The sequence below is a fragment of the Talpa europaea genome, assembly GCF_964194135.1.
Source record: "Talpa europaea genome assembly, chromosome: 4".
Lineage (NCBI taxonomy): Eukaryota > Metazoa > Chordata > Mammalia > Eulipotyphla > Talpidae > Talpa > Talpa europaea.
In genome coordinates, this window is record NC_140070.1 from 54,408,874 (window position 1) to 54,422,818 (window position 13,945).

At 38.4% G+C, this 13,945-nt stretch overlaps 1 protein-coding gene across 1 annotated transcript in view; it reads right to left on the bottom strand.

Moving 5' to 3' along the window:
* The window catches only part of SLC9A9 (solute carrier family 9 member A9), a gene marked incomplete at both ends in the record, with an annotated part of 608,321 nt that overhangs the window by 384,998 nt on the left and 209,378 nt on the right, over positions 1–13,945 (bottom strand). The window contains one exon of the mRNA XM_084232807.1: positions 13,605–13,710. Coding sequence (XP_084088933.1) covers positions 13,605–13,710 — 106 coding nt within the window. The remainder of the gene's footprint in view (positions 1–13,604; positions 13,711–13,945) is intronic.

Sequence of the window (13,945 nt, forward strand, 5' to 3'; positions counted from 1 at the left end):
TAGGTGAAACACTACATGACATACACCTCAGTGACATCTTTAAAGACACATCACCCAAAGCAGTGATAGTGAAGGCAAAGATAAACAGCTGAAACTACATCAAATTAAAGATCTTCTGTACAGCAAAAGAGAAATAACCAAAACAAAGAGACACCCCACCGACTGGGAGAAAATTTTTGCACACAACACTAATGATAAAGGACTAATCACAAAAATCTACAAAGAGCTGATGAGACTCAACAAAAACAAAGTAAATAACCCAGTCAAAAATGGGCAGAAGAGCTAGAAAGGAGCTTCTCCAAAGAAGAAATGCAAATGGCCAACAGGCATATGAAAAAATGTTCAACATCACTTGTAATCAGGGAAATTCAAATCAAAGTACAATGAGATACCATCTCACACCAGTGAGAATGGCACATACTAAAAAAACTAGCAAGAACAAATGTTGATGAGGATGTGGAGAAAAAGGAACTCTCCTGCACTGCTGGTGGGAGTGCAAACTGGTCCAACCACTATGGAAAGCTGTGTGGAGATTCCTCAACCTACTAAAGATAGAGCTTCCATATGATCCAGCAATTCCATTCCTAGGTATTTACCCAAATGACACAGAAACATTAATTCCAAAGGGCACCTGCACCCCTATGTTTATAGCAGCACTATTTACAATAGCTAAGCTATGGAAACAACCCAAATGCCCAAAAATAGATGACTGGATCAAGAAGATGTGGTACATATACACAATGGAATATTACTCAGCAATCAACAAAGATAAATTCTTGCAATTTGCAGCAACATGGATGGAGCTGAAAGGGATCATGCTCAGTGAAATAAGCCAGAAAGAAAAAGAAAAATTCTGGATGGTCTCACTCATAGCAGGAATTGAGAAAACCTAAATAAGGGATCAGGAAAAAGACTAATTATAATAAAGTAAAATCAAAATCAACAGGCAACTATAAACCAGAGATACACTATGGGTGGGAAAAGGGAGTAGGATCAAAACAAGGGGATGGGAATTGTACGGGGACAATAACCAAGATGAAAATGCATACACTGTACAAAAATAAAAAATGATGTAAAAAAGATATAAAATAAAATTTTTTAAAAATAATAAATAAAGGACACCTGCACCCCTGTCTATAGCAACACTATTTATAATAGGTAAGTTATGGAAACAACTCAAATGCCCAAAAACAGATGACTGGATCAAGAAGATGTGGTACATATCCACAGTGGAATTTTTATTATTAATTATTGTTTCTATTATTTCTATTTCTATTTTTATTATTTTATTATTTTTATTTATATTTATTATTTTTTATTATTTTTTACTTTTCAATTTTCTTACATTGTTGTTTCCCTTTGTACAGTATTTGATTTCTCTCTCAGGTGTATCCCCCATACTTCTCACACTACCACATCACTTGTCAACCATCGCCATAGTCCTTTGTGCTCTTCCTTCCCCTTGTTTGATCCCCACTCCCCTGCTATATGCCTCAGATCTATAGTTTGCCTGCAAATTGTGTTTTATGTGTGTGTGTGTGTGTTCCACTTTCTGTATACAACATTCTCTCTCCCCAACTCCCATTTAGTGTTCACCATCTTTGAATATTGTAGCTGATTACAGAGTGATTGGCTCTGTCTTACTTTACCCCACCCAATTAGTTGTGAGCATTATTATTGTCACAGTCAATCCTCATTGGAGTTAGGATTGTTTCAACAATTTCTTTGCTTACTGCTCCTTGTCTCCCACCTCTTCCTGAGTTCAGTTTCTTATTTCTACTTAATTATATCCTTGAAAGTTCTATCATTGATTGTCTGTGAATGGTAAACTTTGTCTATCTGAAAATGTCATTCATTTTTACCTTTGAATGATATTTTAGTTGAATTTAGAATCTAAGTTGTGGGCCTTCTTGGTGGCCAAATGGTTAAGGCTCAATGCTATCACCTCTACAGCCTGAGTTCAATCCCAGTCTGGTAGCTAACACACTTATGGCACAGCAGACCTCTCCTTTCTCACCGGCTGCTCCCCTTAGGAGTGCATTTCAGTAAATTTGCCTGTTCTGCTCCCCACTCTTCTCTGGTGAATTCTCCCACCCCCTGTTCCTCTGGTCTACACCCAGTTCTATGGAAAACAAAATTTAAAAATATAGAATCTAGGTTGTTAGTTATTTTACCTTAATACTTTGTACATATTATCCCACTATCCTTTGCTGCCACAAGTGAGAAAATGCTGCCACCCAAATTGGTTTCTGTTGCAAGTAATCCAAGCTTCCTCTCTGGTTGCTTTTATGATTTCTGCTTTGTCTATGATGATATCACATTTCACTGCAATATATTTGAATGTGCACTTAGTTTGAATTTACCCAGTTCTGGACATATGTTTCAGCTTTTCAGTTCTGAAAAGTGACCTTTCATGAAATCTTCAAATATTGCCACAAATCATTTTTCTTTATTTGTTCTTTTTGAAATTCTTATTGATGTATTCTGATTTTTCATACTGTCCTTCAAGCCTCTTAATTAGTTTTTCATACTTTTTATCTGATATTCTGGATCATTTACTAACTTCATCTTCATCTTCATATTAATCAGTTGGATTAATATGACATTTGTCTCATTCTTTAAGTTATTAATGTGAATAGATTTTTTTATTTTGAAAAGTTTTTGTTTCTATTTTTCTGTTCTTCTCTATTATTTTTTTTTGCACCTCCATTTAACTCTTTAGTCATTATTAACTGCTCATTTTAAAATTGTTCCCAGATTTTTGTGATTTTTTTGTTTAACTATCTTAGGGTCCTTGTTCTCATTTACTTTTGTTTATTGCTGATCTTTTCTTCCTGGAAGAATGTGAGCTCATTTTCAAGAAGATATTTTTTTTTCCTGTGTGACAGTATAAAATATTGCTTCAAAGCATTTTGTAATATTTGGAAAGGTGTTTCAATAGTCCTGAAAACTTTTTTATCTTAATATATTGGCTTGCATTTCCATTAGTACATTTGCCCAGGGCAGGTACTTTGGTTCAAATTCCAGATAGACAGCAAATATCCTCACAATTTCTTAACTTTGGTGGTCAGAGACTGTAACAGAAGGTGCATTTGGAGACTCTAGGCTTGATGAAAGGTATTGCTCAAGTTCTATTACCATGAGAGAGCGTATGGACATGGATCTAATTTCCACATGGAAATGGAATTCCGGCTTCAAAACCTCTGCGTCTGAATCCTACACAATATCAAGTGGCCTCTGACAGTGGTAGCTTCTCACTCTTGCTGTGATTTCTCTCTTATTTCTCATACCTTGGGAATTCTTTTTCTCTTCTTCAGAATCAATAATGCATTTAGAAAAGAATTTTTGTCTTGTTAAATTAAGCATGTCTTTGATTTTGTAACAGTGTGGGACCTATCTACTTCATTTCAATACACCATGGTCTGAACATTCTATTATCATTATGGTACTTACTCTTTTGGGATGCCCATTATATTTGCCCTCTGTTTTCTAATTATAGTTTCCATGCCATTGGCCACAGGGATGGAGATATGATTCAGATCTGGACAATCAACATGTTTTATTCCTTCAGGGTACTCTATGACTGGTGTAGGACTGATAGAAGTAGCGTTTGCGCCAGGTTAGAAAATTTGGGGAGAATAAAGTATTATTTTAAGGGAGACCAATATAAGCCTGGAGATATCATTAGTTAACCCCTCCTGCTTACTAGAGTAAGTCATCTATATACACTAGGCAAGAATGAGGCTAGCACTCAGAGGAAATCAGGGCCAAGAAAGAGAAAGAATAGACATTCATGTTTGGGTCCCTGAGTCCTGCCATACCTGTAATTTGAGTTGGGATTCTGTCACTTATATTTGATGTACACACCAATACAATGAAATTGGGACTAAAACCCATCAACATGGGTTTATTTTCTTTTCGATAGATCAATTTGTCATGTGTGACTTGAGATAGACTGAAGCAAGTTCTATGTTATGGAGCTGAGTTTAGGAGAGGCAGGGAATGAATGTCAAATATAATCTGAGGGACAAAAGGCACAGGCATAGGATAAAGTTAAGGTCAGTTCCCAGTAATATGAACAGGGACATTAAATGAGAGCTAGGACAAAGGTTGACAGAGTCATAGCCAAGAAACAGGAAACAGAAATCAAAAATGAAAAAAAAAAAAAAAACTAAACAACAAAACACACCAAAAAAACAAACAAAAATAACAACAAAGCAAGGCTGAAACAGTAGGCAAGGGTGTGGGTAGAAAACACTGGTGTTCTGACTAAAGCTGATGGTCAGCTGAGCTCTGTCTCCAGCCACTTTTAAAGACGCCATGACATCTTCCCATTCCTGCTAGCTGATGCCACCTGGTGTCCACCAAGTGAAGTCAGCCTGGAATTTGCCGCCAGGACAAAGAGTCCTTAAGTGAAAAGGGTGATCACTTTCTTTTTTTAATTATGTATCACAGCAGTATCTAAACAGGCATCAAAATGCATTTCCTGCTGATGATGAGCTTCCAAGGCAAACATCAAAGTGAATTACCTTCAGAAAGATGTGCCAGATAGAAGAAGACTTGTTTTTAAATTAAGCAAATTTGTGAGAACTATTATCCTTTTTGGCTGTGAAAACAGGTTTGGTTTTTTCTCATCAAAAGGAAATACCTTCTTATCACTTTTTAAAAAAGATTTATTTTTATTTATTTATGCATACAAGAACTAATGTAGGCCAGAGATGGGGTGAGGGAGGTTGTGAGAGGTTTCACCAGAGACAGAGTGGGGAGCAGAACAAGCAGATCTATTGAAATACACTGCTGAGGGGAGCAGCGGGAGAGGCAGGAGAGATCTGCTGCATGTGGGTAGCTCCCTGGCTCAAGTCGATCAAACTCAAGCCTAGCGTTGATAGCTCTGAGTCTAACCTAACCCCTGAGCCATCAGGGAAGTCTTCCTTCTTACCACTTCTATGTTTACAATTAGGAGTCAAATAGGAGGAGCAGTAGAGCTAATGAGAATTACAAGACTTTTTAAATACTTGAAGAAAGCAGTATAAGAATATTAAACATCTATCCTCTGGAATAGATTTTAATGAGAGGATTAGTAAAATGACTCTGCCCACATCTGAAAGGGCATGTTAACTCTTAGTTTTTTATAATTATTGGAGAACCTTTCAAATAAGTAGTTGGTGTTATGGGGAACAGAGAAAAATATAACTTGCCTTCAAGGAGCCAGCTTTCTATTTAGAGATGATGGCACCAAGAGAAACAACAGATTTTCCTAGTGATGTCTGTTCATGCTGTACAGTTATTCTCCTCCATGCCAGTGATTTTCTGGAATGATTTTTAAAGCAAGGTTCTGCTGCATGAATTAAATCCCATTACAGCTATTGTTTGCCCTTAGCTGTGAGAAGTTGATGAGGGCAGTTTGGAGAACTGTACCCTTACACAGTGTAATTTTTGGCACATGCGGGTGCTCAGCACATTTCAGTTGAATGACTGGACGCTATCTCAAGGCTCCTCTTGGTTTTATGTTTTTTTTTTTTTGTTTTGTTTTGTTTTTTTAAGTCTCATAGCCATCCCATTAGCTTCCAGGTTAAAATTCCCTTAAGAAGCATGTGCTGTAAAAATGTGGTCTTTCAAAATGTCACTCACTAAGTGCTGAGCATTTACCAGTGTCACACTTTAAATGACATTTTCTGCAAAGAACCTCTGAGCAGCATGGCACTCTTATTTAAAAAAAGAAAATTGGCACTTCATTTCTCCCTCTCTTCTAATCATTTACATTGAATTTCTTTATAAGCATTTACTTAATAGGGAATAAAGGCACCTGGAATGTATTCATTGTCATCAGAGATCCAGCTGTTTAATAAAGTTATTATTTTATCTCTAAGAAAATCTGGAGGCATTTGCATACAGTGGACATATTATTTGCATATTTGTGACATATTATTTCACAAGTAGATGATTCAGTACAATACTGGTGATATTTCTGTTTTGTAGGTAAATGGCTGAGAACACTCAACAGGTAGAAAAAATTTCAGACTTAAATTTCTGTAGAATCTGCATTTACATGAAGATTGACAATTATGACGTATGTTAATGAGGAGGTCTTTGGCCCAGGGTTGATTATGGGTATTTTAATCTATTTCCAATTAATATACAAAGGCCAAAAGAAGAAAATAAAAATCACCTGAGATCCTAACATTTTTGATTTTATATATAAATAAAATATACAAATCATAATTATACACAGATGCACAGCATATGTATTCAGTTGTGATTTTTAACCAAAAATAGATCTTATTTTATATATCATGCAAAATTTTCTTGTTTTAAAAAAATATTGTGAACATCTTTACTCATTAGTACATTTTTTTCTATATCATTTATCAGATGATTGCATAGGATTCCATATTCATGTATTATAATTTACTCAACTAAATAGTAACTCTTCTTATGTATATACCTTCTTGTACAAATCAATGCACTCATCTCCATGGAGAAATGGCTGCACAGCACATAATTAATTCTTGGGATACATTTCTAGAAATGAAATAGATGGATCAAGAGTCACAGATTTGAATGACTCTTAATAAATATTGCCAAATTACCATTGTAAATTTTTACCACTTTTCTCTTTCATGATGATGTAGGCAGGTTCCCATTTCTCTAGCTTGACTTGAGTTCTGAGATTTGGAGATTTACTAAGCAAAATCTTGGTTGGTTTAATTTGTTTTATTTAATTACCAGTGAAGCTGATCATATTTAGTAGAGTCATTGGCTATTTGTATTTCTTCTCTTGTTCATTACCAACTTATATTTTTTACTCATTTTCCTTTTATGCTTACTTTTTCTTTATTGTTTTTTGACAACAGGAGTAAGATCAGTAGCTAGTATCTAATGTTTATTGAGTTTATGAGACAGGCACCATGCCTCATTGAACCCCACTGGTTAGAAGCTCCATAGGTGTCTCATATTTAATCCCATCCAAAGAGATGTAGCTATTATCATTTCTAATTTACAAACAAGGCGATTGAGGTACAGAGAAGATAAGTTACTTACTAGTTAGCTAGTAACAAGAAGGCAACCTATTAAGTACATTTGTCATATTAAGGTGATTAATAATTCATCAGTATATTATAAAAGACACTGACATATCAATATGTGTGTTGGAACTGCTTTCCTGGATCTGGCCTTCAGCATCTAATTTATTTGCAGTGTTTTTTTCTCACTAGGATTTCTTGACTCTGTTGTCATCACATAAACTGGCTTTTCTTTATGGCTTCTGCTTTTGACAGCTTGATCATCTGAAGAATATTTTCGATAGTAATTCAAATACATACAAATATGCAAACAGTTTAGAAGGATATAAAATAGTTAATTATCTTTCTGCCTTTTGCCTAAATCAAGGATTTATCTAGAAAAAGTATCTTTTAACCTTTTATATTTTTAAGTCTTCTGCTGGTTGTCCTGGATTTTAAATAAAATGCCTATGCCTCCATTTCTTAATTTACCAGCTACATATTGTATTTGCTGATTTGTTACTATAAGAGACGTGGCATTTTAGTTAACTTATCCCTTGCTTTTTCTCTCTCCACACCTGCTTAACTTTTGCAAGGACTATCAATTTTAGTTCTGAGTATCTTTATAACTAAGTAGTAGACTTCCACCTCTATTTCTTAATTTGTCAACTTTAGACAGTAAGCCTTAAGTAAATGGTTCATTCCTAATGAGGGAAATCACATGTAAAAATGGTTATTCTCTATATTTCTTGGATCATAAAATGTCATATTTATGAAGGAATGATTCACTAGAAGCAGGTCTTTGGTTATTTAAATGAAACCAGAAAGACATGTGACAGTAGATACCATATTGCCTTACAGCCATATTGCTTATTCATTGCTCAAAATAATTTTTAATGTATATCAAACAACTATTCTTAAATTTTATAGGTAAGGAAACAAATATGGTGCATCACTGTAGTAGTGTTCAAGGTCTTGTTTTGTTTCTGTTTTCTGTTCAGCATCCATATTTCTTGTGTGTGGGGAGGCTGCTATTATTCTGAGCAATGTCCCCCCCACTTTTCCCCAGTGTTAGTTCATATATTTGCAAGTGAAACTGAGCACAGACTTGAACACATGAAACATGTGACTTAGACCTGAGCACATTCCCCTGGCCATAGTGATTAGTTCTAACTAAATGGCTCATCAGAATCTCCAAGGTGTATATGGCTGAGAAAATGAGAACAATGGTTCTTGCTCTATTTTCCTGAAGGAAGAGAGAGCCCTGGGGGTTGCTGGCAGCCATCTTTGATGAGGTGAAGGCGCTTCTGAAGAAGCTGAGTGAGGAAAGACAATCTTGCTCATTTCACTGGAGCTTTTCCCAAACCATTTATATTCCTGCTGTTCAGTTATAGCACAGATTCCTTTCTTGCTACAGCAACTTGAGTCCCTTTCCTGTCAACTGTATTAATTGCAAGGTTAATTCATGACAATCCTGATATTATGATACAAATTCCTTTCTCTGAAATCTAGGGCTCTTTCTACTATTTGACCTTGCTGCCTCTGAAAGCAAAGTCTCTATTTAGGATTCAGAAATACACACCCTCAAGTTCTCTTTGATGTATCTTTTTGTCTTCCTTCATAATCTATTTAATAATCCTTATAAATGCAAATTCATCATGTGGAATTCATTCTTAAACTCATATGCATATATATTTAAGCAAGGCATTCCCTACATCCCTCTAATAAACACTGAGTCAGAGACAAATTGATTTAAAAACTTTTATGCTAAGTACAGTGACTTTACTTTTGGATGGACAATTCTGGATCATTTGAAGTTGTGGGGACACAACCCAGCACCTGCTGTGCGTGCAAGATCTTTGGTCATCTGGTTCAATTATAAATTAATTGTCAGGAGTTTAGAGTATATTTAACCTAAGAAACAGTATTATAATTAGTAATGTGCTTCTTAGCACAGAGAAGTTGAATTAATCTAAAATGTGATTAAATTATTATACCTTTGAATAAATATGCTGGAATATGGAATGATCTTAGTATTAACAATTAAAATTAAATAAAAAACTAAAACTGAAGAGGGTGGCTTAAGAAAGGAGGTTTGGGGCCTCCCTGGTGGCTCAGGTGGTTAAGCGCAGGGCTCTGGAGCTGTCCACAGTCTCTGCAGCGTGGGTTCAATCCCACCCAGCCAGGGAGATAAACACATGGCGCAGTAGACCTCTCCTGTCTTGCCCACTGCTCCCCTCAGCAGTGTTATTGGTCCATCTGCCCGTTCTGCTCCCCGCTCTGTCTCTGGTGAATCCTCTCACCCTTCTGCACCTCTGGCCTGTACCCCAGTTCTTGTATGCATGAATAAATAAATCTTAAAAAAAAAAAAAAAAAAAGAGGGCCTCCCCGGTGGCACAGCGGTTGAGCGCTGGGTTGCGAAGCTGCCCACAGCCTCTGCAGCGTCGGTTCGATCCCCGGCTGCTCCCCGGCCACCGGAGGAGGGTCCCACATGGCGCGCAGACCTCTCCTGCCGCCCGCTGCTCCCCTCAGCAGTGTACTTCGGTCCTTCTGCCTGCTCTGCTCCCTGCTCTGGCTCTGGTGAATTCTCTCACCCTCCCGCGCTTCTGACTGTACCCAGTGCTTGTATAAATAAATAAAAAATAAATCTTAAAAAAAAAAAAGAAAGAAAGGCGGTTTGCTGATGGAAGACTGAAAAGTAAATGAAAGTTGTAGCCATTCTAAAAGGCAAGCACTCAGGAGGTACTGCCAAGAATATAGTAGGTCATGATTTAGACTTTTTATTATATTTGATTTCACATGAAAATATATAAATTTTCTATGGTATAAGAAATGCTCTATTATTACTCTTAAACTTCAGAACCACACTGAAGTAGAACTAAAAAAAGGAAAACACAAGACCTTTTGGTATCTTTTTTTAATGTGCATGTCAATCTGACTGTAAAATTGGAGCTACCAGGGAAAAGGGGAGGGGCGGAGAGTAGGAATTTGGGGCCTAATGCTTTGGTGGCGGGTGCTGTGTGGTAACTTTTATCTGAGGAGGTGTGACCCTATATGTCTCAATCATACAGAGTGTTGTAAACCAATGCTACCTCGATCAATCAATAAATCAGCTCAGTTTTCATAAATCTACTTTCTAAAAAAGCAAGTAGACCCCAGATTACATGGCTGGGCTGGAAAGGAGAGAATAAAACAGAGACTAATGTTTGTATTTCTGGTATGAAAGTCATGGTAAGTTTTACATTAGCATCAATTTTTTTAAAGATTCATTTATTTATGCATACAAGAGCTGGGTTATAGGCCAGAGGTGCGGGGAATGAGAGGATTCACCAGAGACAAAGTGGGAGCAGAACAGGCAGATCTGAAATACACTGCTGAGGGTGTTATAGGGCAACCCAAATATAAAATAAAACGGGTTGCCTGGCTGTGGGTCCTCACCCGCACGCTTAAAAGGGACTTATTAATACTCCACTACAGGCACAAACAAAAGGTTAATGAAAGGTTTATTTACAAGGGAAAGGGAATTAAGGAAATGTACAACTCAGGGAGAAAATAGGGAAATAAAGTCTTTAATGCGTCCTACCCGATCCACCGACCTGGACACCCAAAGGCACTTTCAGAGCTGGCCGGGAGCCAAAATGGGGAAACCCCTCCAAAGCCCACGTGTCTGGCTTTATACCACACCTGGCTGCTTAACCCCACCCTCAGGTCCCAGCCACCTTCCCTTTGGTGGTGATGGGATTTGGAGTTCCCAGTGTCTTTGGCTTTGGTCTGGAGTGGGGGTGGAGTCCACAAAGCCTGTATGGAATTAGCTTTAGGACATCCTTTTCCCCCTAACAAGGGGAGCAGTGGGCAAGATAGGAGAGGTCTGCTGCGCCCTGTGGGTCACCTCCGTGGCTGGGGATCTAACTCGTGCTGCAGTGGCTGCAGACAGCCTCATAAAGTTGGGACTGAGGGCCTCCCCGGTGGCACAGCGGTTGAGCGCTGGGTTGCGAAGCTGCCCACAGCCTCTGCAGCGTCGGTTCGATCCCCGGCTGCTCCCCGGCCACCGGAGGAGGGTCCCACATGGTGCGCAGACCTCTCCTGCCGCCTGCTGCTCCCCTCAGCAGTGTACTTCGGTCCTTCTGCCTGCTCTGCTCCCCGCTCTGGCTCTGGTGAATTCTCTCACCCTCCCGCGCTTCTGACTGTACCCTGTGCTTATATAAATAAATAAATAAATCTTAAAAAAAAAAAATTGTTAAAAAAAAAAATAAAGTTGGGGCTGAACCCTTTGTGCCACCAAGGAGGCCCCTTAAATTATGTTTAAATAAGGCTTTTCTAAAGGAATTAGAGGATAGGGCCTCCCCTGGTGGCGCAGGCGGTTGAGCACAGCACTGTGAAGCTTTCTGCAGACTCTGCAGCGCCGGTTTGATCCCAGCTGGCCAGCCAGGGTCCCCTATGGCGCCACAGACCTCTCCTGTCTCACCCGCTGCTCCCCTCAGCAGTGTATTTCGTCAGTCTGCCTGTTCTGTTCCCTGCTCTGTCTCTGGAGAATCCTCTCACCCTCCTGCGCATCTGGCCTGTACCCTGATTCTTGTATAAATAAATAAATAGATCTTAAAAAAAAAAAAAGGAATTAGAGGATAGAACAGAGCATGTAGGATGGGGCACTAAAAGGAGAAAAAAAATGTGTGTGTGTGCAAGTAGATGTTTAAAAAGAGACTGGCACATATGCATAATTCATACTGAATTATGAAGCAAGTGAGCAAGCCAGAAAATCAAGGAGCACAAACAGGAAACATGCCAGCAAGAGGAAGTGGTTAGCAGTGGACAGCACAGGTACAGTCTAGACCCCAGAATCTATGTGCCCCCTGAACAGCAAAGCTCAGGGAAGGGTTGGTGCCTCCAAACACACCAGGTGAAAGACGCTGCAGTTTGAGGATATGGATGTCTTCCTGTACAATATTCCTAGTTTAGGGTTACTTTCATTTCAAAGGTGGAACTCTTTGGGGTCACTCTGCACAATGCCTGAATTGACAAAGCTGGGAAGCACCACATTTTGGCTAGAATGGCAAGTGTCATAAAACTAGAAAGGAAGAGATTTTGCCCATGGTGGGAAATACAATTTATTAAGATATGAAATACATGGGGAGGGGTGTGACAGAGGCCCTGCCAGTGATAACCACCAACTGACCCCAGAACTGCTAAATAGACTGTTTCAAATGCCCCCAAGGCTTGTGCTCAACAACATCAATATTCATCCTTGGAGTCTATAATTTTAATGGAAAACTAATGTGAATGGTAGTGCTGAAAGTGGAAAGACCAGCACTTCCTTGAGTTGTAGCTGAATGATTTTTCTCCCAAGTTCATTTGTGCTTTCGTGGTTTTGCTTGGCTTGGCCTTTGACAACTTGGCAGCTCAGGAAGTGAAAATGAGGGTCTCAGCAAATTGAAAAATTTTTTTACTCCAAATGTTCCTTTAATGCTGGTATTTCTCAGACACAGATTCCTGATGTCCTAATTAATTTTTCTTGGCATTTCTTTCAAAGCATCCTTTAGCATTTGTGAATCTACCTTGACTTTTCCTCTTAATTTGAACTCCCTGATATTTTCCTTTGATACAGGAAAGGCACTATTCGGTGGCCAGGTGAAATATTTTTATTTGAAGACTCTTGTTTGTAAATTGCTGAACTCAGGGGCAACTCTGGGGTGACAGCCTCAAGAAATGTCAGCTGACAGAAGATAGAGTGGGGCTGCTTTGTTTTTTTCCTGCTCCCCTAGGTAAGATCTCACTTTAAAAACTCTCTTGTTATTCACAATACATTTCCAAATGAATTTGAGGTCATTAACACTCTGAATAGGATTCTGTCCTCACATTAAATTATCAGATAGTTGTTTTTCTTTGGGATATTTGACAGTCGCCCATGTGTTAGCCTTAATCTAAACCTAAGCAAAGACCTCTGACATGGTGAAAGCCACTGAAGTGGCCTTTATTTAAATATAAATAGTAAGTGTCTGCAGGGGAGGTGAGATTCTTATCTCCAAAAGAAAATTCTTCCATGATGAGGGCAAAACTACCTTAGTTCTTAGCTGATGAGCCATCAGTTTCACTGGTCAAGTGATAGTTTAAAGACCTGTGCGTTCTCATAACTCATTCTATTTGCATTGAGAAATTAAAATAGTCTTCTGACTCTCAAATTCTATCTCCAGTTTGCCAAACTCACTATCAATTAAACAGTTTCTATTAGTCTATTAACTGGAAAATGACTTGTAGAAGAAAAAAAATTAAACAATATTGATTTGAAACAAAGAACGTTCTTTTATGTGCATTTTAGAAAGCCTCCGTGCATCAGCTAAATATATGCACCAAAGAAAAAAATATACCCTCTGGTAGTATCTAATAATAGACTGGAAACATGATGTCCATTAATAGTATTAGAAATTAGGTGCCTAATGAATTGTACCCATTACTGGAAATTTTTTTGTGATAACAATTCCTGAAATGTTAGAAATTACCTCTATCTCTATAACATAAGAGCAAAGATACTATTAAAGCTGCTGGGAATTATCAACACATGGAAGCATATTTTTACATAGGGAAGCAAAGCCAAGCCCCAGTACTTACTATGTAAGGACGATGGCCACTGCATCGTTGAACACGCTCTCTCCAAACAGGAGCGTGTACAGGTCGGGGTCCACGTGCAGCTCGTGGAAGATGGCCAGCACTGTCACTGGGAAGAAGCACACACATATGCAGAGTTAGCTGAGCCCCCCACAGCCTGTGGTTGTGGTCACTCTAAAAAGCATTCATTAAATGCTCCTCATTTCCAACCCATCCTCTAGGCCCACACCAGACCTTTACTCAAAGGCAATCTGATCTGTCACTTCCCTGCTTAAAGAAATTTCTAGGATTCTCACAGTTGGCAGAGAAAGTTTGTGCTCCTTGGTATGAGTCTTTTAGAATGT